The 24461-nt window shown below is 33.9% G+C and overlaps 1 protein-coding gene and 1 pseudogene across 1 annotated transcript; one reads left to right on the forward strand and one right to left on the reverse strand.

Moving 5' to 3' along the window:
• On the forward strand, nt 9488-10018 carry LOC104778944 (uncharacterized protein At4g02000-like). Its single transcript, XM_010503348.1, has one exon. The coding sequence runs from the start codon at nt 9488-9490 to the stop codon at nt 10016-10018; it is 531 nt and encodes a 176-aa protein (XP_010501650.1).
• On the reverse strand, nt 14738-19495 carry LOC104778945 (annotated as a pseudogene).

Consider the following 24461-nt stretch of genomic DNA (forward strand, 5'->3'; position numbering starts at 1 on the left):
CGTCATGCCATATAACTTTGTCTCGTGATATTTTAAACTTTATAAATTTAAATACTTATACTATTATTAATATTTCAAAAATTTCTATAATATTATATCTGATATAATTAAAAAATTCCAAGTAAATTTAACTGATACAAATTTTTAAATTTGGATGTTTGTTAAGTTAAGCTTCGTAATTTTATTTATAATATGACCATGAATCTACAACTTTTAGGCCATATGAGACATTAGACACATTTTTCTTTCATTAATTGAATAATATATGTCCTTCCTAACAAACATTAGAATCCCAACATATGCATTATATAGTATATGATGATTTTTATTAATTTGATGTATTATCTGATAATTCAAAGAAATAAAAAATTCATTGATATGATATTTTTTCAACTTATAGAGGCATTTTCCTCTACTCGAATATGTTTTCAACTTATAGAGACATCTTTTTCTAAATCATTTATATTGGCAGTAAGTTTTTAGACTTGGTTAAAATGACCATCAAGTTACTCGTTCGTGTCCTTGGATACCATCCAAGTCAATATCATGGAGAGAAATTGATGAAAATAAGTTCAGAAAAGTGTTACCCCAAATTAAGAGAATTTGATTCAGCGAGCAGTAGCGAGCTTCATAAAAAGGTATGATTCAAGTCTGACAAACATTCATATAGATGTTAACGATGATAATAATAAGGTTTCAAACAACTTTAATGATATAACTTCACAAACCATTTTTCTTCAATAAAGGGTTAGGTAATTGATGTCTTTATCTTTGATAGGGTTTTAACCATAGCTTTTTCACTTGTTTTGAGATTTTTTTTTTAATTGAGTTAAAGTATGCTTTTAGAATATTTTTTTTGTCATTTATGAGGCTTTACAGGTTTTAGATTGCTCTGGAAGTAAACTAAACGTTTTGGGATGAAAACATGCATTTGGAGCTAATATGGTGAAGACTGATCAGTCTAGCAAGCAGATGGAGCAGACGCAGAAGAAGCACCCATGATCGACCGGTCCTCACTTGGGGTCAACCGGTCCCGTACCCAAAGCAACTTTTAATTTATTGTTTTAAACTGACTTTTAGGGTTTTATTTTAGTATTTAAGTTAGAGACATAAGTTTTATTCTACGCAGATTTTGAGCACTTGTAAGCTTGAGGAGATTTATTCCTACTCTTGATCTTGATTTGGAGAAGAATTCTGAACTTTTTTTAATCTATATTTTTGCAAATCAGTTATGCTTTCTTCATCATTGATTTGTTGTTCTTGTTTCTTCATGTCTGAGTAGTTTTTCAGTTGGGTTCAAGGTTTTAAAATGGACTTATGATCAGCTAACATATGTGTGTTAGATTTGGGATTGATCTATTTTGTTCTTCATCTATTTTTGTTCTTACCGCTGAAACTAGACTAGCTACCTAGTTTTTGATCTTAGGTTTAATTCATCGGGACACCAAAAGTGTTGTTGAGTTGCTTGAAAAGAATATAGGTGAGCAAGTTGACCCTTAGCCAACGAGAGTTGAAGCTAAGACACTTTGTGAATAAATCAAACTTGAACTTGTTAAGGCTTGCTTGGTTTGCTAGATTCAAGCGAGAGTTTAGGGTCTAGTTAATTCATTGCTTAGATAGTTAACGCTGCGAGAGGAGTTAGCTTTACAACCGTGATTTGAGTTCGAGAACGGTGTTTAATGCATCCCTATCTAATTATCCAAATTTTTGATCATATTTCCTGATGATTCTCTACGCCCTATGTTTCTCTATTGAAATAAACCACTTGTTTACTTTTTGTTTTTGATAGTTATTTTCATTAGAAAACTTTTTCATTTTCTTAGCTAAATTTAATTTTCATATTGTTATTGCTTGGTCTCTGAGAATTCGATCCTAAAGTGTTACAATGATACCAATTTGGAGTAAACATTAGGTTATTAATTGATCTTTGATCAATTTGGCGCCGTTTCCGGGGACCAAAACGATTGTCTTTGAGATTTTAGATTTAAGTTTAGTCTAAGATTTCTTTTATTTTAATTTACTAATTAGTTCTTGTGTTCTTTCTCTTGTGTTTCAGGTGCATGCAAACAAGAAGTCAAAAGCCTATTGATTTACATATATTGCGTAATGAAGAGATAGCACGAGAAAACAAAAAAAGCAAAAGTTGAGCTTGATAAGATGGCAGATGGACATAATACAGATGGTCGTCAGCATAACCCTCAAGAGGTTTTTGTTCCCCCTCCCCATGTTCACAAAGACAGGCTCCACAAGGACAGGTTCCACAAGAGTGGAACGCGGATGAAGGTACTCACAACAGGGTTTTGGCGAATCGATCTGCGATTCAACCTCCTGCTCCAGCGAGACAAGATTACGAGATTAAGCATAGTCTCATTAATATGGTTCAGAATCGAGTGTTTAATGGATTACCCTTAGAGAGCCCTCTGGACCATATTGAAGCCTTTGAGAGGTTGACCAGTACGACATGGTCTAATGGAATTTTGTATGACTATCTCATGATGACTTTGTTCCAATTCTCTTTAGGAGAAAAATCTTTGAGATGGCTAAATCTCTTGGATCCAGGATCACTCACCACTTGGGAGCAGTGTATATCAGCTTTTGCAAATCATTTTTACACTAAGTCTCTGTCAGCCAAGCTACGAAGCAAGATCACCACCTTCTTAGAAGGTAGTATGGACTCTTTTTGTTAAGCATGGGAAAGATTTAAGGAGTATTTGAGGGACTATCCTCATCACGGCTACACACAAGAAAACTTAATGAAAACATGGTTTGCTAGATCCAAACGATGGTTTACGGTCTAGTTAATTTGTTGCATAGATAGCTAACGCAGCAGAAGTAGGTTAGTTTTACAGCAGTGATTTGAGTTCTAAAACGATGTCTAATGCATCCCCATCTAACTACCTTAGTCCGAGATTATATTCCCCATAGATTCCATGCGCTCAATATTTCCTTTTTTTGATTTAGAAACAACTTATTTACTTTCCGTTTTTAATTATTACTTGTTCCTCAAACTTCTTTTTTTGCTTTAGCTATATTCGTTCTTCATAGTTTCAAAGTGCAGTAGTTTGGTCTTTGTGGATTCGATCCTGAAGTGTTACAACGACACCCCTAGATCGTGGTTGAGTGCACATTAGGTTTTAATTGACCTTTGATCATCCAAGAACGAGAGTATGAGAAGCTGAAATTATTGGTAGGAGAGCATCATGTTAGGCTTCCTTTCATCGAAGCATTTAGAATGGACCCATCGCTTCAGAAATACATGAAAGAGATCCTCACTAACAATCTCAGTTTGGAATAAGGAGTGATGTATCTCACGCATGTACGTAGTGTGATACTTGAAAACCATATGCCAGAAAAATGTGGAGATCTAGGTCATTTACGCAGCCCTGCATAATTAGAGATTTTAAGTTCAGCAATTTTCTCTGCGATCTTGGTGCTAGTCTAAGTTAGATGCCATTAATTGTTGCTACGTGACTTGTACTGTACACATTTAAACTGACACATGTTAGTTTGGTTTTAGATGATCGCTCTACTCGACGTCCAGAAGGATAATTAGAGAATCTACCAGTTCAGATTGGAAACTTCTATATACTGATCGACTTCATCGTGTTGAGGCTTGATGAGGAACCTCAAGATCCCATTATCTTTGGAAGGCCTTTCCTTGCTACTGTGGGCCCGATGATAAATGTCCATGAAGGAAAAATTGATCTGCATATAGATGATTTGGTGATAAGAAGGCGGCTAAGAAACCTACCATTGATGGTCAAACTTTCTGGATTGACACGGTTGAAGAGACAACAAACGATATCTATGAGGAGGTATGCTCAAATGATAAATTGGTTGTTGCATTAACTAAGGAAGAACCAAAGTTGGGTTATCTAGCTGAGAAAACTGCATGGCTAGTGAGAACACTTGATGCTGCAAAAAAACTCGAAAACGAAGTCTCCTTTCTCGACATACAAACAGGAACAATTGATCAATATGCTAGACCGATTGATCCCATCTTCTCTATCGAAATGGATGTTGAATAAGATCTGGAGACTACGAGATCAGACGTCGGTTATTGATGTGTTTGCTGTGAATGAATCAACGGTTAAATTTTGTATTCGAAATCAAGGAATGAGGCAATAGGTGTTGAACCATGGTATGTGAAATATAGCGGATCTCCCTATGATTGTTTCAAAGTGGAATCCCTTAGCAGAGGAAGCTCAACCAGCTATGAGGTCAGTTCCATTATGGGTAATGCTTAAGAATGTTCTACAAACTATTCACGGAGAAGGGACTGGAATTTCTTGTGAGTGTTGTGAGTTTGCCTATTAGGTTGAATCCTAAAACAATGGCGTTTGTAAGTTTTGATGAAGCTTAAATCTTGGTTGAAACAAATTTAATGAAGGATTTGCCTACAAAGTATGTGTTCATGGGAGAGGAAGAGGGGAACTCGATTTCGTACTCCATTACAGTTACCCTTGGCTTCCACCAAGGTGTACTAGTTGCAAGAAATGGGGACATCTTAACTCCACTTGCTTGTCCTCTGGGGTCGTTCTTGATAACCAAACTCAGCCACTTTTCCATGCTACGGTTGGGACTACGCCTCTTAGCTCTGTTCCACTTATGGCTCAAGGGTCTGCCAGTCTCGCAGTTGTTTTGATTCTGATTAATAAGAACAACGAAACCACTCCACCGACCTTAGTGGAGGAGAATGAGACGGACAAGTGTAATACTCTGAGATCTGGTCGTGGGAGTCCCGGAAAGACAGGACAAAATCGAGTTTGGAGCAGTTTCTCTTTTGAAAAAGTCATACTCTGTTTTGGGGGAGGCAGCAGAGGCTAATGAGGAAACAAATTTATTTCAAGAGAATGTATCCCAACATGATGTATAGGGAGGTAGCTAATCAGAAAATGGTGGAAGACAACCAGGTCACAATCCATCAACCAAGGACTGCTGCAAAGCTTGGATCACAGTCACAGGCGGATGTCCCTTTGCGGACTTATTTGCTTTGACGCACAAAAACTGCTCGTCAGAAAAATTCAAACCTTCCTACTCAATCCGCTAGGGATCTTTCCTAAAAATCAGAGTAAGAAGTCTCTCTTGAAACATTAATGTCGGGGTTCTGTTAGAATGTTCGTGGTCTAAACATTCCATAATAAAAAGTGGTTGGAGGGTAATAAATTTCAGTTTGGTTGTCTGCTTGAGACTCGGGTTAGGGAAACGAAGGCTAAGCGGTTATGGAGTCACTTGTTTCCTGGTTGGTCTGTTTTGAGAAATTATGAATATAATCGTCAGAGCCGCTTTTGGTAATGTGGAAGGACAAAGTGCGGTTGGATCTAATCTACAAAAGTGATCAGTTAATAACTTGCTCTGTGAAGCTCGATTGTCAAACAAAGGAGTTCTTTTGCTATTTTGTATATGCTTTAACCATTGCGGAGGCTCGTAAGGTCTTATGGGAGAAGCTTAGAGACCACCATAACTTGCCTATTTTCCAAAATAATTTGTGGCTCTTATTTGATGATTTCAACGAGACTTTGCACATGGTGGAGCATTCTAAGGTTGATGTTAATCCGATAATATCTGGTGGTATGCGGGATTTTCAAGCAGTGGTCAACAACTGCTCCCTCTCATATATGGCCTTCTATGGTACCATATATATATGGTGTAGTAAGAGGGATCATGATTTGATTCTCAAAAAGTTGGATCGAGTGATGGTGAATGCTGCATGGGAGCGGTTGTATCCACATGCGTATAGCGTGTTTGCAGCTGAGGGTTGTTTTGATCATCTAAACTGTGGGATCATGGTTAAGGGTGACGTTGATAATCATGCTCAAAGGCGTAAATCGATTAAGTTTTTCAATTTAATGATTGTGATGGAGGAGTTTAGGCCACTAGTTCACACCTCCTGGCAGGACATGCAACCTTTGTTTCTGTCAACCTCTTCACTCTTCAGATTTTCAAAGAAGCTAAAAGGATTAAAGCCAGCTCTACGCTTTTTGGCAAAGCGTCGGTTGGAGTATCTGGTTTTAAAGACTAAAGAGACTTTTGATACTTTATGCCATAAACAGCAAGCAAATTTGACCAACCCATCACCGCGATGGAGGAGGAGAATGCAGCTTATAAGTGATGGAATTTCTTGGCGGAGTTGTAAGAAAAATACCTTAAACAGAAGTCAAAGTTGCATTGGATGCAAGTGGAGGGCAAGAATAACAAAGCTTTTCATCGAACGGCTACTTTGCGGGCAGCTCTGAATTGTTTTAAGAAGATTTAGTGTCAGGATGGACGAGTGGTTGCAAGGGAGGATGAAATCAAAGTTGAGGCTGAACAACACTTTAGAGAGTTTCTGTAGACTATCCCCATTGGTTTTAAAGGTTCCACAATGGAGGAGTTTGAGCTTTTATTGCCATTTCGCTGCTCATACAGTGGATCAACAAGCATTAACAAGGGAAGTTTCGGGTGAGAAAATATAAAAGGTTCTATTCTCCATGCTGAATAATAAATCATCTGGTCATGATGGATTCACTTTGGAGTTTAATTACAAATCTACTTGGGACATCCTGGGAGCGGAGTTTGTCCTTGCGATTCAATCATTTTTTACAAAGGTTTTCTGCCAAAAGGTATGAACTCCACCATTCTAGCGCTAATCCCTAAAAAGTATCTACGAAGGAGATGAAAGATTATAAACCAATCTCTTGTTGTAATATGTTCTATAAAGTCATCTCGAAGATTATTGCTAACAGACTTGTGAAGGTGCTTTAGATGTTTGTTTCTAGTAATTAGTGTGCTTTTGTGAACGACTGTTTGTTGATAAAGAATGTGTTGTTTGCTACTGAAATCGTTAAAGACTACCATAAGCCTCCATTTCAGGACAGTGTGCTATTAAGATCGACATTTCAAAGGCGTCTGATTCAGTTCAATGGTCTTTTCTCTCTAAGGTCCACTCTGCAATACAGTTTCTGCCGATGTTCATTTACTGGATAATATTATGTGTAACCACAACCTCATTCTCTATGCAAGTCAATTGCGAACTCGCATGTTTTTTCAGAAGCTCTCAGGGATGTTCCCTTTCTCCATATTTGTTTGTAATCAATATGGATGTTCTCTCTAAACTGCTTGACAAAGCGGCAGGTGAGCACTTATTTGGGTAATCATCCTCGGTGTCGAAATCTTGGCCTCACTCATCTCAGCTTTGTGGATGATCTTATGGTTCTCTCATATTGAAAGGCACGGTCTATTGAGGGGAATTATAGCGTTATTAAATCAATTTAGAAAGATATATGGTCTAACAATTAGCATGGAGAAATCTACGCTGTATATGGTAGGGGATATAGTACATCGCTCTGATTCTGCAAATCTCCTTTATGTCACTGGATCTTTGCCGATTCGCTATTTGGGGCTCCCCTTGGTCAGAAAAAGTCTTACAATTGCAGACTATTCACCGTTATTGGAACAGATTTAGAAGCGAATTTTCTCATGGACGGCTCACTATCTCTCCTTTGCTGGTCGGTTGAACCTGATATATTTTGTTCTTTGGAGTGTTTATAAGTTTTAATTGGATGGCTGCTTGTCGCTTGCCTAGTGAGTGTCTTGATGAGTTTAATTCCATGTGTTTTGGGTTTCTTTGGTCGGGGACATATATGAACTCTAGAAAGGCAAAGGTTGCTTTGGAGGTTGTTTGCAAATTTAAAACAGAGGTTGGTCTTAGGTTAAAGGTCACTTCAAGAGGCTAACATAGTTTGTTGTTTAAGACTAATCTGGCGAATAGTTTCTAAAGGTGATTCCCTATGGGTGCAATAGGTTTATATGAATTTGTTGAAGCAAGCTTCTTTAGGTCGCTAAAGAGTACGACTAGTCTGGCACACTTTTTTATGGTTTGATAACTGGTCCAACATGGGTACGCCTCGTTGATGTTGTGGCAGCCAAATGGTCGTTTAACTTTGGGTTCTAATTGTTTTCTCTCAGCTAATTGTATTCAAAAATGTTGTACAAATTGTAAAAACGTTTTATTTTAAAAAATATATAATTTAATATTAGATAAAAAAAATGTGAATAAGATTTTGATCCAACCTAACAACCGTAAGAAAAAATTAAACGAGTGTTACTTTCCCAAATTGATTGATACAATATTACAATATATTTGAGAACGCAGAAAAGTCAAAAAGCAAAATAATATTACAAAATCACGTGAGGAAGACACAAAAGTAAACGCAAAAGAAAGCTTTTAAAATCATGTTCCTAGGAGAAAAAACTAAGGTCTTGAATGATTACAAGTTTTTCAATAGATTTTGGTTTAGTTTTTTTAAAAAAACGAATTTTTTGCCATTCAGGATTTTATAAAATTGGTTTTTAAAAAAAATAAAGAGTCTAGTTTTTTTGCAGATTTTACTCATTTACAAAAAAAAACCAAAAACCATCTTAGTTTTTCTAATTGTTAGTGTTATTCTTTCATTTTTCAATTTATTATTATTTTTTTTTTAAATGTTTTAAACTTTTTAGCAAAAACCAAAAACCAAATCTCTAGAAACCAATAACTAAAATCTAAAAACCAAAAGCTAAAAACTAATTTAAAATTTCTATACATTCAAGGCCTAAAAGTAAACGCATGCAATAGTTAAGTACATTCGTCAGAACCATGGACGGAGGGAATAAAGGAAGAAGGGTCAACGTTTTAGAATTATGTAATATATAGTCTACTTTTGAATCTTCTAAATTTTAAATTTTATGTTTTGAACCCTCTAAATTTTAAAATTGTATTTTGGAGCCCCTTTTTATGATTCACACTTGTGTAACTATCCTCAAAATTTGTGATTTTTTTCTACTTTTTAAATGTGTTTGACACTATTTGATACATGTTTTATAGTTTTTTATTTGTTTTTTGACCCCTACATATTAAACTTATTTTTTGGTTATCTTTTTTCAAAATATGTTATTATTTTATTGATTCTAAAATGTACTGTTTGAATGCGTTACTAGCATATAGAACTGTGTAAATTAAAATATATAAACGCTCTCTTCTCTCTCTTACCTGGTCATTCGACCGTTGTTTTCTTCTTGCCGTTTCTTTTTCGCTGTCTAACGCTGTCGTCCCAATTTCTTGTGGGCTTAAGAACTTCTCTCTCAGATCTAGTTTCTATGCAGAGCTTTTACCGGAGATTTCAACGTTTTCTGTCCGGTTATTGACATAATCATCGATTGTGTTTCATAAATTGAATCTGTCGACTATGGTTATGGGTTCTGATATGGATTTTCAGCTGGAAAAATGTCTTCAGACGATGTCACTTGAGGAAGAAGAAGAAGTTCCTCTGATCATCTCTGACCATTCTAATTTTAGTTCTTCAGCTAGAAATTTGCGAACTGTTATAGGTTGGTTCTTGAATCTGGATTTTCAAAGGATGTCTAAATGGATTTTAGATATGCCTAGGATGTGGCGTTTGTATGACAGAGTTAGAGGGGTGGCTCTGTCAAGGGATCGTTTTCAATTCATCTTAAGTATGAAGAAGATATGAATGAGGTTCTTAAGACAGGGGTTTGGACGCAAGATGATTGGGGTATGGTCATGGATAAATGGGTTGAAAATCCCCCTCCAGAGTATTTGATGTTTCTTCCGGTATGGATTCGGCTGCGCAACATCCCGGTTAATCACTATACTAAGGATACAATTTCAAGGTTTGCGGAGTATGTGGGTCGCATACTAGATTTTCCATTTGATGTGGAGGAAGCTCAAAGTAAAGACTATGTACGGGTTCGGGTTCTTTTAGATGTATCGAGGAGGTTGAGAAATTCTAAAGGGCTTCAATTACCAAACGGGTCAGTAGTTTCAGTTGGAATTGATTATGAGCGAATCCGTAAAAGATGCTTTCAGTGTCAAAGAATGACTCATGATAAAACTTGCTGCCCTTTCACTACTAAGAATCCTATAACTCCGTTGGGTGAGAATATTGCTGACTCTACTAATGATGCAAGGCATGGAAAAAGTTTAGATCTTCGGTTCAAGATGTTAATTCTTCCGTTGTTCAAACAACAAAGGTCTTAGCTGATGCTATGAAATCACAAGTGTCTCTGCCAATGAAGGAAATTTCAGCAAATCTGTTTATGGAATCGGTTCCAGGTAATTCCCTTTTTGGTTCTCCATATATCTTTCACTCTGGGAGCTTAGAGGCTAGCTCTTCAAAGGTCTTCCCTAAGGAGATTGTTTCTTGCAAAAGGCCTAGATCTTGTCTAAAAAATTCTAAGGATAAAAAGGGTAAAAATTTGAAAATTATTCCAGTTTCCTTAGAGTTTGTTTCGGAAAGGCAAAGGAGTGGTAGTTCTGAGTGAACTACCGTTGGATCAGTAAGGCATATTAAGTTGGAATCCTTGGACAATTCGGCACCTTAAGGAAATGAGAAAATAACATTTTCCTGATATACTGTTCCTTGTGGAGACGAAGAAAAAGGATGATTTTGTGAAAAAAGTGCAAGGTTGGCTTAATAATCTTAAAACAGTGGAGCCTGTGGGATGCAGTGGTGGTCGAGCAATTTTTTGGAAAGAGAGTCTAGCTGTTGACTTTCTTTTTGTGGATAAGAATCTTATAGATATGAAAGTTTCTTCTGGTTTAAAGTCTTGGTTTGTTTCTTGTGTATATGGGAATCAAGTTCGTAAGCTTAGATCCTTAGTTTGGGATACAATTACAAGTATTGGAGTACTAAGAACAGAAGCTTGGTGCATGGTTAGGGACTTCAATGCGATTTTATCTAATGAGGAAAAGTTGGGAATTCTTTTCATACCTTTAGATATCTGGTGAAGAATTGTGATATGTCAGAAATTGGTAGTTCAGGAAATGGTTTTACTTGGGGTGGAGTTAGAAGCAAACAGTGGATTCAATGCAAATTGGATAGAGGCTTTGGTAATCCTGCTTGGTTTTCTATGTTCCTGAATGCTCATCAATGGTTTCTTGAGAAGCTTGGCTATGATCATAAACCTGTCTTGATCAAATTCACTAGTGACAAAGAGTTCTTTAGAGGAAAATTTTGGTTTGTAAAAGATGGGCTGAAGACCCCTCTTTCTTGGAAGTAATTCAAAAAGCATGGAATGAAGATAGTTCTTGTGGTGTAACCTCTTTACTGGCAAGGACTGAAAACTGTAGAAAAACCATTAGTGTTTGTAAGAAAAAGGTTTGGTCTAGTTCAGAGATTAGAATTAGGAAACTAAGAAAGGAATTGACTGCTCAAGATGAATCTAGAAATCCTTGTTTTCAAAGGATTAATGTGATCAAGAGAGAATTAGCAATTGCCTTTAGGGAAGAAGAATTTTTTTGGAGACAGAGAAGCCAAGAGAAATGGCTTCTTGATGGAGAAAGGAATACAAAAAATTTTCAAGCCTCAGTAAAATCTGATAGAGTGAAAAATTCGTTGCCATTTCTTATCGATGAAAATGGGAAAGATCAATGTTCATACAATGAGAAAGGAGAGGTTGCTATTAAATATTTCACGGATCTTTTCATGTCCTCTCAACCAAATCAGATTAAAGAATTGCTGAGAAATTTTCAGCCTCGGGTCACAGAAAGTATGAATAAAGATATCTTTTAAAAAAAATTCAAATTCTGAGATTAGGCAAGCTGCGTTCTCCATTAAAAGTTAAAGTGAACCAGGTCCAGATGGTCTTACTGGTTTTTTCATCAAAAAGTACTGGTCTGTGATAGAAGATCAATTTCTATCTGAGGTGCTCAAGTTTTTTGATATTGGTTGTATGCCGGAGGAATGGAATCATACACATTTGTGTTTAATTCCAAAAATCAAAGCTCCAAACAGAATGTCAGATCTTCCGCCTATAAGTATATGTTCTATGATATGTAAGATAGTTTCAAAAAACTTGGTTAACAGATTGAAGTTGCACTTACCTTCTATTGTCTCCCCAACACAAGCAGCCTTTGTTCCAGAGAGATTGATTTCTGACAATATTTTGATTGCTCATGAAGTAGTCCATAGTCTTCATACTCATCCGGAGATTTCTCAATCTGCTATGATGCTCAAAACTGACATGTCTAAAGCTTATGATAGATTGGAGTGGAATTTTGTATAATACATGCTTCAAGCTCTAGGTTTTCAAGACCGGTGGATTTCTTGGGTAATGGGCTGTGTTACTTCGGTCAGTTTTTCTGTGGTGATTAACGGGCAGGCTTTTGGATATTTTAAACCAGAAAGAGGTATTCGTCAAGGAGACCCTCTCTCTCCGTTTCTCTTTGTGTTATGCACTGAAGCATTGATTCATCTTTTCATCCAAGCTGAATGCAAAGGTAAAATTTATGGTATACAATTTCATCATTTTGGTCCAGCAATAAATCACTTGTTGTTTGCAGATGATAGTCTTTTTATCTGCAAAGCTAATAAAGATCAATGTGCCGAGATGATGAATTGTTTAGAGAATTATGAATCTTTATTTGGTTAAGTAATAAACAAACAGAGATCAACCATCACCTTTGGGTCTAAAACCGATAAAAGCTTATTGGGTTGGATTAAGTTGAAGATAGGCATTGAGTTGGAAGGAGGAACTGGAGAATACTTGGGTCTTCCAGAGTGTTTAAGCGGATCGAAGCAACAACTTTTAGGTTCTATAAAGGATAGGTTACAGTCTAAATTGACAGGATGGTATGCCAAAAATCTATCTTAGGGAGGGAAAGATATATTACTGAAGTATGTTGCTATGGCCTTACCAGTATATGCGATGTCTTGTTTTAAGCTTCCTAAAGGAACGATTCGAAAACTGATTTCGGTGATGATGGAATATTGGTGGAATAATACTCAATATCATAATAAGATCCACTGGTTAAGTTATGATAAGCTAACTCTTCTGAAGGCAATAGGAGGTTTTGGTTTTAAAGACTTGGAAATCTTCAATCAGGCTCTTTTGGCAAAACAAGCATGGATACTTCTACATGATCAGGATTACCTTTTCTCAAGATTTTTTTAAAAGCAGATATTTTGTTAGTTCTTCTTACTTATCAGCTACAATGGGTAGACTCCCTTCTTATGCATGGAGAAGTTTGCAGTTTGGCAAAATTTTGCTTACTAAGGGACTTAAACGCATCATTTGAAATGGGGACAATACTCTTGTATGGATAGATAATTGGTTATATGAAGGTAGCCCAAGAAGACATGTGGGTAACCATTCCCTGATGAATATAAATCTCAAAGTGGCTGATCTTTTTAATCCGGTTACTGGTGTATGGGATGATAATTTATTAAGGTCCTTGTTTAACCATTCTGAAGTTAGCATCATCAAAGATATAAAGCCTATGATTGGTTATCCTCATACATATTGTTGGGGAAAAACAAAAACTGGTGTTTACTCTGCTAAATAAGGTTATGAATTGATGTTTAGAAAGGTGAATAAAGTCAGATTAGCAGAAGAGGAAGCATATCCGTCTAGAAATCCAGTTTTTCAAGATTGTTGGAAAGTGGAAACTGTCCCTAAAATTAAAGTCTTTCTTTGGAAAGCTCTCAAAGGTGCTCTAGCTGTCAGTGAAAGACTGAGATCAAGAGGAATTAGAGTTTTTGATGGCTGTTTGTTTTATGATGAGGAATGTGAATCAATAAATCACATTATGTTCCTTTGCCCTTTTGCAAGACAGGTATGGGCTTTAGCTAATATACCATCTCCCATTTTGGGGTTTGGTGACTCAATTTTTCAAAATATGCATTATCTCTTCAGCTTGAAGAATTTTGTGTCCCCTCTTAAAGAGCTTGAGTCAGTTTTTGCTTGGATCCTGTGGCATTTGTGGAAGAATAGGAATTCAATGCTCTTTGATGGATATCATTTGGCTCCTAATTTATTAGTTCACAAAGTTGGGGATGCGTCCAAAGATTGGACTTTAGCTCAGTTGTTAAATTTGAAAGCCAACAAGACTTCACTTTCTCAGACAGCATCGTGGCAACCGCCTTTTAGAAATGAAGTTAAATGCAATATAGGTTTCTCATGGTGTAGAAGATTGGCTCTTTCTGGTGCCTCTTGGGTTGTAAGAGACTTTTATGGGAATGTTCTCTATCACAGTAGAAGATCTTTTGCTCGAGTCAGGTATGTTTTTGAAGCTAAGATAAAGAGTTGGGAATGGGCAATGGAAAGTCTGAGTAGTTTGCATTTGGATAATGTTACTTTTGCTGCAAATTTATTTATTTTAAAATATTTAGAAATTATTTTTAATTATATTTTGACCTCATAAAAAATATTTATGGATCAGCCACTGGTTCGAACTTAGAAGTGTACCTTCTGGAAATCAATGTCAAGTTTTTATGTTTATAAAGAATTTCAAGTGTTTGTGTTGATATAAAAATAAAATTAAAAGAAGAATTAAAGTATATTTTTGAACATATTGATCAAAATAAAACCCTGACCATTTGCAGCCAGAACGATGGAACCCTAATTTCACACTTCTTTTGAGCCCATTGTAGCCAACAACGAAAAGGGTATAACGTAATTGACACGATATAATCACACGATGACTTGAAGAGCAAGTCACCACCGTACAACTGATATAATATGATCTCTTTTATCTTACTCTTTTCATCTAGCATCTGGTGATCTGCACAACTTCCGAAATGTGTTGGCCTTCATGTCAAAGACTTATTGGAAAATAAAAGTGAAACCTCGGGTGGGGGTTATGGTACATATTTAACGTTAGCGAAATTATGTAATGAAGCAGAGGCTTTAGAAGAAGCAACGGCTCTTCATGAATGCATGTAAACAGGTTTTAATATTACAGTGACTATGGAGAACACTATGATGTGGAGTTCTGGATAATGGATTCTGGGTATAACGGGTAGAGATCATAACCAGAAACAGATGATTTCCTTGTCCTTGTTATTTGATCGGTCATACCAGACGTGCTGGAGCTACCATCTGTATCAATGTTCTTCAGCTTTGAGCACCAGTTTTGTCCATATAAACCAGGATCTGACATAACCGGTGTTATCTCCATCACTCCCTCGAGCATTCGCACGACCTCTAACATTGTTGGTCTCAATGTCTCAATGAAGGAGATAAATTTGTGCAAACAAGAGCCATATTTATCATCCTCACGGCTTCTTTTCTGTTGAAATTACGTTCCAGCTTTGGATCTACAATCTCCAATATGTCCCCTTTCTGTTGCAGCGTCAGCGCCTGAGATTAAATGTAAAAATATTATAATACCAAGAGACAATAGCTCAACTGATAAAAGATATCTGCAAAAGCCTATAGGTAGCTGGTTCCAGTAGCGCTTGGGACGAGACCATATAAAAGCATGAGAGGATGTACGCTTCAGCCCAAAAGCTCTTAATATTTTCAAAAAAAAAAGTATATAGGGGGCTAATGAGAAAGAAACTCCATGTTTAATTACCCAATCGATAAGCGAGACGTTTTCAGATATTCCCTTGTGTTTTGTATTACTCTTGCCACTAACAATTTCCATTGCCACAACCCCGAAGCTGTACACGTCTGCTTTCTCTGTTAATTGGCCCCATAATACATATTCTGGAGCCATATATCCCCTGTGCATTATAAGAGAAACAAAGACTATGTTATTTAAGTTTGCCACAATGTGGTTTTAAAATGTAATACAATTATTACACTTACATGGTTCCTGCAACTTTGGTGCTAATGTGAGTGTGGTCTTCTTCATGGAGCCTAGCTAATCCAAAGTCAGATATCTTTGCATTGAGGTCGGCATCAAGAAGAACGTTACTGGTTTTTATGTCACGGTGAACCATCCTGATCAACGATCCTTCGTGAAGGAATTCAAGCCCTCTTGCTATTCCAACACATATGTTTTGTCTTGCTGGCCAGTCCAATTTCAGAGAGTTCTTTCCTGGCAATGGATGTAAACCAAAGAGAAATAGTATCACTTAACACTTGAATTAAACTCAAAATATAACATAAAGGCTGAATGATTTTAAATTACCACACAACACAAGAGCAAGGGAGTTGTTTTCCATGTACTCATACACGAGCATCAATTGATTCTTCTCGACACAGCAACCATAAAGCTTGACAAGGTTTGGATGGTTCAGACCTGAGATCATTCCTATCTCATTCACAAACTCGCGGTTTCCTTGGCTTGACTTGGAAGAAAGCTGCTTGACTGCTATAATAGTCCCATCCGACAGTTTCCCCTGCATTAAGTGTCTCATATCAGAAACCCAAAACATCTCAGGTATCTATATCTAAGAAGAACTTGGCATATTTTTCAGTACTACTTTGAATACGGATCCGAAACCTCCTTCTCCAAGTTTGTTAGCTTGATCAAAATTGTTTGTCGCAGCTTGCAGTTGTCTCCAAGTAAAGCAAACCGTTTGCAGACCCTGGGATCTCATTTCTATATGATCAGGTCCACACAAGAGAAATTCATCAGTAAATGCTATGAGCATATATACATGAGGAATGGATTCATATACGCTGTTAACTTCAATACCTCTTTCTCTCATGTTCTTGCCTGCTCTGTATATTTTCAGAGCATATAATCCCATAGCCAAGATAATAATTGTCACCAAGGCACCCGTTATTCCGAAATATAGTAGATATTTTGTGTGATGTTTTGTTTTCTCCGCTGCAAATGAGACACCTCAAGTTTAAGTTTAAATATATATAGCAACTACAGAAACTTATCTTTATAAATGTAATATAGACCTCCACAGTGTAGCTCCTGACCTGTAAGTATTAAAAGAAATATTATGATTGGAAGTATTAATCTGAAATAATAGACAGTGGAGAGCAAACCAACTGCCTATAATTACTTTGGATAGAGTTGGGGTACTCAAGCCAGTTGAGGGTACTTACTGTGACACAAGGAGATTGCAGAGATCAGGGGACCATAATATCCTCTGTTTGGAATGTGGGTTGTCCCTTTCCCCGCCCAATACAACCGAATCTCTAACATATGATCCGTCACATTAACATCTTTCACTTCTTTCACAACAGGCTTCAGGGTCCCATTAGTTTCCTCATTAATGTTAAAATCCTTCACAAACAAGATTCCCTAAGTGGGGAGGCAAAGGACAAAAATAAAAGATACTTCAGTTTTCCATGGAATTTATTTTCAAGGATGATTAATGAAAACTTTATTAAGTGAAATAGTGACGCTTCACCTGAACATAGATATCAAATATGCGCCTACCGAGACGACTGTATGGTTCCTCGTTTGAAAACTGAATCTCCATAAAATGAAGATTCACATTGTATGCTCCATTTTCTAAGCAAAACGCATAATAAACTAGAGAAAGAGCAGATCTACGTGCGGTCTTATAAATATCAGGAAAATCTCCAGATGATTTTAAACTAGTTGAAATGACGTATGCGTCATTATCGCTTCCATCATCGGTAAAGTGACCCGTGTTACTGATTCCCCAGTTTTCGAAGTGTTGATTTGTTGCGGCATTGGTTTCGCTGTTGTCAGCTTGATAAGTGATTTTACCAAATGAGTTTGTATTAGTTAAAGTTTCTCCACCACAATTTATATGTAGTGATCGCTGATCTACAATCCATAAAGAAAATCACAATCAACATAATTAAGAAAAATTAAGGTGTTTAATATTTCTGAAAGTTACGGAAGAAATTAACGTAGTAACTAGATAGTAGAAGTAACAATAAGTTAATACATGTATTGTACACACATTTCCTACAGTTGATTGGACCAGCGCATGGAAGAAGCCCAACTCTGTATAATAAGACGATCATAGTAATTACACATGTAATCAGCACACCAACTCTATTGCCCTATTGGAAAGCAATAATTTTACGAAGTTAAATTCATTATTGTTTAAAGATATATAAGGCAGAAGACTCTACTTACAAACTAGTTTTCAAATATGAGCTCCGGTATGTGTTAATGTTACTGAATCAACAAAAAACTTCATCATGAGCAGGTTACTATATATAGAAGATGTATCCTATCTACCAAGATTGTGTTCATACCTTTTTTCCTGACAGGTTGAAGACCATAAAAAATTGTTGTAAGAAAGATCACTATTAAAATTCACCAAATATAAAAAATCAAGAAGAAGATTAGTTTGCATGCATGACGAAAAATTACCAAAAGCCGTACAAAAAAAGAAAAATCCAAACACGTACATATTAGATTTGCTTTTAAGGAAAACACCGGATTCAATTTTTCCAGAAAGCATGTTGCCTATCAAATAGCTGAAAGAACAATTTGAACCAATATTGAGCGGTATTCACATAATTAAAAGGTCGTCATCACTTTAAAATACTCAATCCTGGAATGCAGTGACAGTACTTACCTATATTTGGGTGTTCTTTGTATTGCTTGGACTTCACCAGTCAACTTGTTAAACGATAAATCACTACAACAAACAATTTGTAAATATTATTTGGTACAAAACGTAATTGTACCAGATATTCTATTTGTTTGCATAAGAAAACAGAGTAAATCTTTTAAAAGATCATTTCTTATTTGCATACAGCTCTTAGTAAAATTTTCATGCATGTGCTTACTTATGACACTGACAATCTTTAATTTCACTCAGTCCAAACTCCAAACATATAAATTAAATGTTGTTATGACTATACATATCTAGACATAGGCAAAGTTCCTTACTACGTATACATATTGAACAAGCTAGTTTGCCATATTCCAGTGAGGAAAATTATTCCGCCTGTAACCTAGCCTATGGGACACTATTTTGATATATATAAAAATTCTGCAAATATACACACATAAAGATTCTTTATCAGGTTTAAACATATCTTGTCATACTTGGATCCGCTCTCACAAAATGTTACTATTTCTTTCTCTCTAGAATTTACACATAAAACTCATATAGCCTACTAAATTCAAACACAAGAATTTACACATACGCAATATCTTAGGCAGATAGATGTGGAACACATTATACAACCGAGTTCAGATAAGTTTAAAATTTACAAAGTCTTGCCACATATCATTAAAAAAGAAAAAAATATATATAACTTATAGAACATTTAGGTTTGGCATATTCCAGATGGAAGAAGGAATTGGACCCGACAATCCCACAGTCCTCAAAATCCTGGAACAAGTGTGGAGACATTAGTTTGAACTTTTCTAATACTAGGATGACAAGAAACAATAATTAAGCTTCAGTGGAAAATGGATACAAGGTTTTGATGGATTTGCTGGATATATTTGGAAAGGAGTTTATCCCAGTTGTATCACTAATAGTCCTGCATGAAAAAAATCATTCATACGTTTAAAAACTATCGTCCTCATTTTAATGGCCCTTTGGTAATCTATTGAAGGTAGTGAACTACAGTATAGCAAGACTTTCTAGGCTGACCACTCCATCGGGGATAGGTCCTCTCAGTCCACTTGCATAAAGATGTCTGTTAATTAAAACCAACATATGTTAGATGGTAGGAAGAAATAAACTAAAAGAAAATTTATTGTTAGTGATGGAAGAGAAACTAACAGCTTTTTAAGCCGAGACCAATTGCCAATATATCCTGGGATGATTCCAGTAAGGTTATTGTCAAATATCACACTGCAAAATGAAAACAAACCACTAATTTAATTTAGAACTTCGGAAAACTAATTTTCTTGAACTGGCTTATAGGTGTTACGTACTATCATTCCACACACTTAAGTAAGCGTGTTTTGAAAGTAACAGATTAATTTGCTACCAAACGACACATACTACGAAGTAACCATGCATGCATAAAGTGAAGGAAAAGGCTTAGCACATTTTAACTTACATCTAAATCTTTTTTTTTATTAACTATATTTGAACTTATAATATCTATATGTTGATTTTTCCATCAGATTTTGATGATTTTAAAATAAGATATGTGAGGAAAAAAATATGTTAAACGGCAAGGGTCTCCATAACTTAGATTTAGTCTCTTTATGCCAAGTCTGGTAGCTATCTCCTCAAGTGCGATCACTGCAAAAATTACTAGTATCTTATATAATATAAGAAGGTTTGTACTAACAATTGGCGCTTTATATTTGTGACACATGTCTTTTTCACTAATCTTAAATTAAACATTTTTATATATACTAGGTTTTGATGAAAACTATAGATGATTGATGACAGTAGTAAAATACTTATAAAACATTTAAATTAGTATTAAGGAAAAAGTTAAATTTCAGATACACAATTTTTTGAAATATAAAAATCAGTTGTGTTATAAAATCAAATCTGATAAAAAAAATCATGAATTTAACTCGACATCCAAGCAAGGCGAATTAAACTGATGACCTCACATATCCTAAACCATTTCTTTGACCACCAGAAAAACAAAACAATTTTATCATCATGAATTTAACTCGTTTTCATATTTAATTGATCGCTACCACCTATGTTTTCGTGTTTTTTATTCAATGTTTTCTTATTCTTCATATTCTTTCTTGTCATTTCTATTGTCAAATTTTGTGGTAATCGTCAGTCATCATTATTTTTACCATCTGGTTCTTCGCTATACTCTTTTTGTTCTTCTCCTCGTCAACTTCTTCACATTCTTCCACTAAAAAATCATTTTTTAGACTACTACACAACTTATTAATCCATCAAACTCCAAGAACAAAATGATTTCTTTTCTCATAAAAATAAAAAATAAAATAAATTTGAACCTTTAAAAAGTTTCAATATTTATAATATTTTAAAATTTTAAAATAATAATATTTAAAAACTATTAAAAGCTAAGAACTTTAAAAAGTATCAATATTTATAATATTTAAAAAATTTATAGTTTTTTGAAACTTTTTAAAGTTTTAATTTGATCAAATAAAAAACTGGATCAAACCGAATAAAACTTATAAACTTGGACGTCTGATAAATCAAGTTTTCCTACTCATTCGTTGTTGGAAGCATATTAATCTTATTTATACTGGTTCTGAATCATTGTCTAAAAAATTTCTAGCCGATGTGGGATATTGTATATAGTTCTTTTATTTCCATAAATTTAAAATTTTCCATTTTCTAAAAAATTCTGGAAATTTAAAAAATGTTAATGAATGACATGTCAAATCCTTATAGGTTGTTTAACAATTCTTAATATAGAAAATTCTGGAGANTAAAACATTTAAATTAGTATTAAGGAAAAAGTTAAATTTCAGATACACAATTTTTTGAAATATAAAAATCAGTTGTGTTATAAAATCAAATCTGATAAAAAAAATCATGAATTTAACTCGACATCCAAGCAAGGCGAATTAAACTGATGACCTCACATATCCTAAACCATTTCTTTGACCACCAGAAAAACAAAACAATTTTATCATCATGAATTTAACTCGTTTTCATATTTAATTGATCGCTACCACCTATGTTTTCGTGTTTTTTATTCAATGTTTTCTTATTCTTCATATTCTTTCTTGTCATTTCTATTGTCAAATTTTGTGGTAATCGTCAGTCATCATTATTTTTACCATCTGGTTCTTCGCTATACTCTTTTTGTTCTTCTCCTCGTCAACTTCTTCACATTCTTCCACTAAAAAATCATTTTTTAGACTACTACACAACTTATTAATCCATCAAACTCCAAGAACAAAATGATTTCTTTTCTCATAAAAATAAAAAATAAAATAAATTTGAACCTTTAAAAAGTTTCAATATTTATAATATTTTAAAATTTTAAAATAATAATATTTAAAAACTATTAAAAGCTAAGAACTTTAAAAAGTATCAATATTTATAATATTTAAAAAATTTATAGTTTTTTGAAACTTTTTAAAGTTTTAATTTGATCAAATAAAAAACTGGATCAAACCGAATAAAACTTATAAACTTGGACGTCTGATAAATCAAGTTTTCCTACTCATTCGTTGTTGGAAGCATATTAATCTTATTTATACTGGTTCTGAATCATTGTCTAAAAAATTTCTAGCCGATGTGGGATATTGTATATAGTTCTTTTATTTCCATAAATTTAAAATTTTCCATTTTCTAAAAAATTCTGGAAATTTAAAAAATGTTAATGAATGACATGTCAAATCCTTATAGGTTGTTTAACAATTCTTAATATAGAAAATTCTGGAGATTTTTAAAAATGTTAATTAGTGAGGTGCCTAATCACTATTGGTGATTTTAAAGCTTAGGTGGACGCCTTAAGGAGCTAATAGCTTCTACTTTTTATCAGTATAGATTTCATTTTATTTATATTTTATATGGTGTATAGTTTGCTTTAAAAAAACAAACACGTTGTTACAAAAATATATTTCTTCCAACTTTTAGTTTTAACATATAATATATTTCATAATGAAACCATATACCATAATATAACAAAAAAAATAAAACTACTGATCAAACCAATTAAAACAAAAACAAAAAGTTTTTATACTTTCAAAGTCAAAATTGAAACCAAGTTAATTTATGATAGACTAATTTAAAAATATATCAGTATATTGTATCCACATTAAACCAAGTTTATAATTTAACCAAGTTTTCACATTGTACTCAATAATCATATATATTGCATTAAAGACAAAACTCGGATAAAATTAAATTGTATTTAATATTATATAAGTTACCGTTTGAATATCGTTAAAATATCTGCACTAAAAGAAAATAAAAATAACATAATGGTATCATAACATAATCTTTAGTTTTGACATATAATATATTTCCTCATGAAAGCATATACCATATATTCAATAATAAAACTACTGACCAAACCAATTAAAACAAAAAAAAGTTTTTATACTTTAATGTTAAAATAAAAATTGAAGCCAATGACTTTATGACAAACTAATTTAAAAATATAAAATATGTTATTATATATTTAAAAAATCACATTGTACTCAATAATCATTTATATTGTATTAAAGACAAAACTTAGATAAAATTAAATTTTATTTAATATTCAATAAGTTACAGTTTGACTGTCTTTAAAACGTATGTACTAAAAGAAAATACAAATAACATAATTGCTTAATCACCCCATGAAATAATAGAAAACAATAGTTACACAAAATAATTTAATGTTAATAATACTATTTATTTTAAAATGATTAGAAAATAGAGATAATATATCAAAATTAAAAAACATTAAATTTGACACACTTTTATTTTCAAGAACCATATACACAAAGGCCCTATATATAAAGGAACACATATTAAACATTTTAACAATAAATTTTTCATATTAAAAAGATGCATTTCATAAATAGATTTCTATATTTAAGATATATCATAATTAATAAAAATAAAAATAAATATATCTCGCGCATCGCACGAGCCTATTTCTAGTATAATACATATGGAAAAGTATGGATGTTGTTAATCTTTTGAGTTAATACATTCATCTGGATGTAAAGCTGGTGAAGTGGATGTTGTTTGAGTCGCGAAGAAGCTTGTGATGATGCTGAATAACATAAAAAGAGTCGAGAAAACAAACCACATTGTCGATTATACACCTGTTTTTTTTTTTGGCACCGTGAATTTATTTGGTTAGTCCCATTATTACCATCAATCAGTGCTGCGGGCAAAAAAAAAAAGAGATTCAATCAATAATAAAAAGCTTATCTATAATTTTTTTTTTTTAAGGTCGTCTTGGTCGTCTTGGTGTCTTGGTCTTCTTATCTATTATTTTTCTTTTTAAGGTCTTCTCACTCTTCTTGGTCGTCGCCCAGCTACAATGACCAAAAAATTATAATGGTGATGTGAACACTTGATTTTTAATTTAATGTCTCCTTTTCTGTGACCCGGCCGTTTAAGGGTGAGTTGTAAAAGTAGTACATTTTGAGAAAATATTGTGTTTTATAGCACTTTTACTATTTGCAATTAGAGAAAAGGTCTAACCTCCATGGAATCAGGATGCGTAGAAGCCGGTTTATTTTATGAAAAATATTAGAATCGGGTACGCTTTGAAAGCATATAATATATATATATAGTTAATAATAATGATATATAGTCTAAAACATATAATTTTATGTATGTAAATTACTATGTACAAGATTAGAATCAAAATTCTAATAGAAAAAGGTCTTACGATTAAAAAAAATAAGTTTAAAGGTTATACTTTTTTTAAAAAAATAATGTAAGTTAGTATGAGAATTAGTTGTTTAAAAATAATTGTATTTTTGATATAAAAAAACCCAAAACAAGAAACGTAAAAGGAAAAAAAAAAAGTAAATTAGTAAAAAAAAAAAAATGGGCCTCGCTTGAGCCTAAGAAGAAATAAAAGACTAAACAAATCTGAAGGCACGTGGACGAAGAATAAGGGGGTGGTATTGGACGGGAGAATGTGAAAGAATTTATTAGACATTTGAATTCCAGTGTTATTGGACTAAACATTTTATCAAGTCTTTTAAATTCATCTGTTATTGGATTAAGTACTTTTAAGTAGTCTTTTAAATTACTTTAGAATCTAGTGTTATTCAAGTCGTTAACTTTTCATTGCTATTAAATTCTGGTGTTATTGGATGTTATGTATTTTATAATAGCAACTTGATTTAACTAGAATGTTAAAGAATTGTTAGTGCAAATTATGAAGAAAAAAGTCTGACCTTTTAACGTAGGATTTGGATAATACTT

The sequence above is a fragment of the Camelina sativa genome, chromosome 3 (genome assembly GCF_000633955.1).
Source record: "Camelina sativa cultivar DH55 chromosome 3, Cs, whole genome shotgun sequence".
Taxonomy (NCBI): Eukaryota; Viridiplantae; Streptophyta; class Magnoliopsida; order Brassicales; family Brassicaceae; genus Camelina; species Camelina sativa.

Bases quoted from the DNA above. Each gene is read 5' to 3' on its own strand.
- LOC104778944 (XM_010503348.1), top strand. From the start codon at position 9,488: ATGAATGAGGTTCTTAAGACAGGGGTTTGGACGCAAGATGATTGGGGT.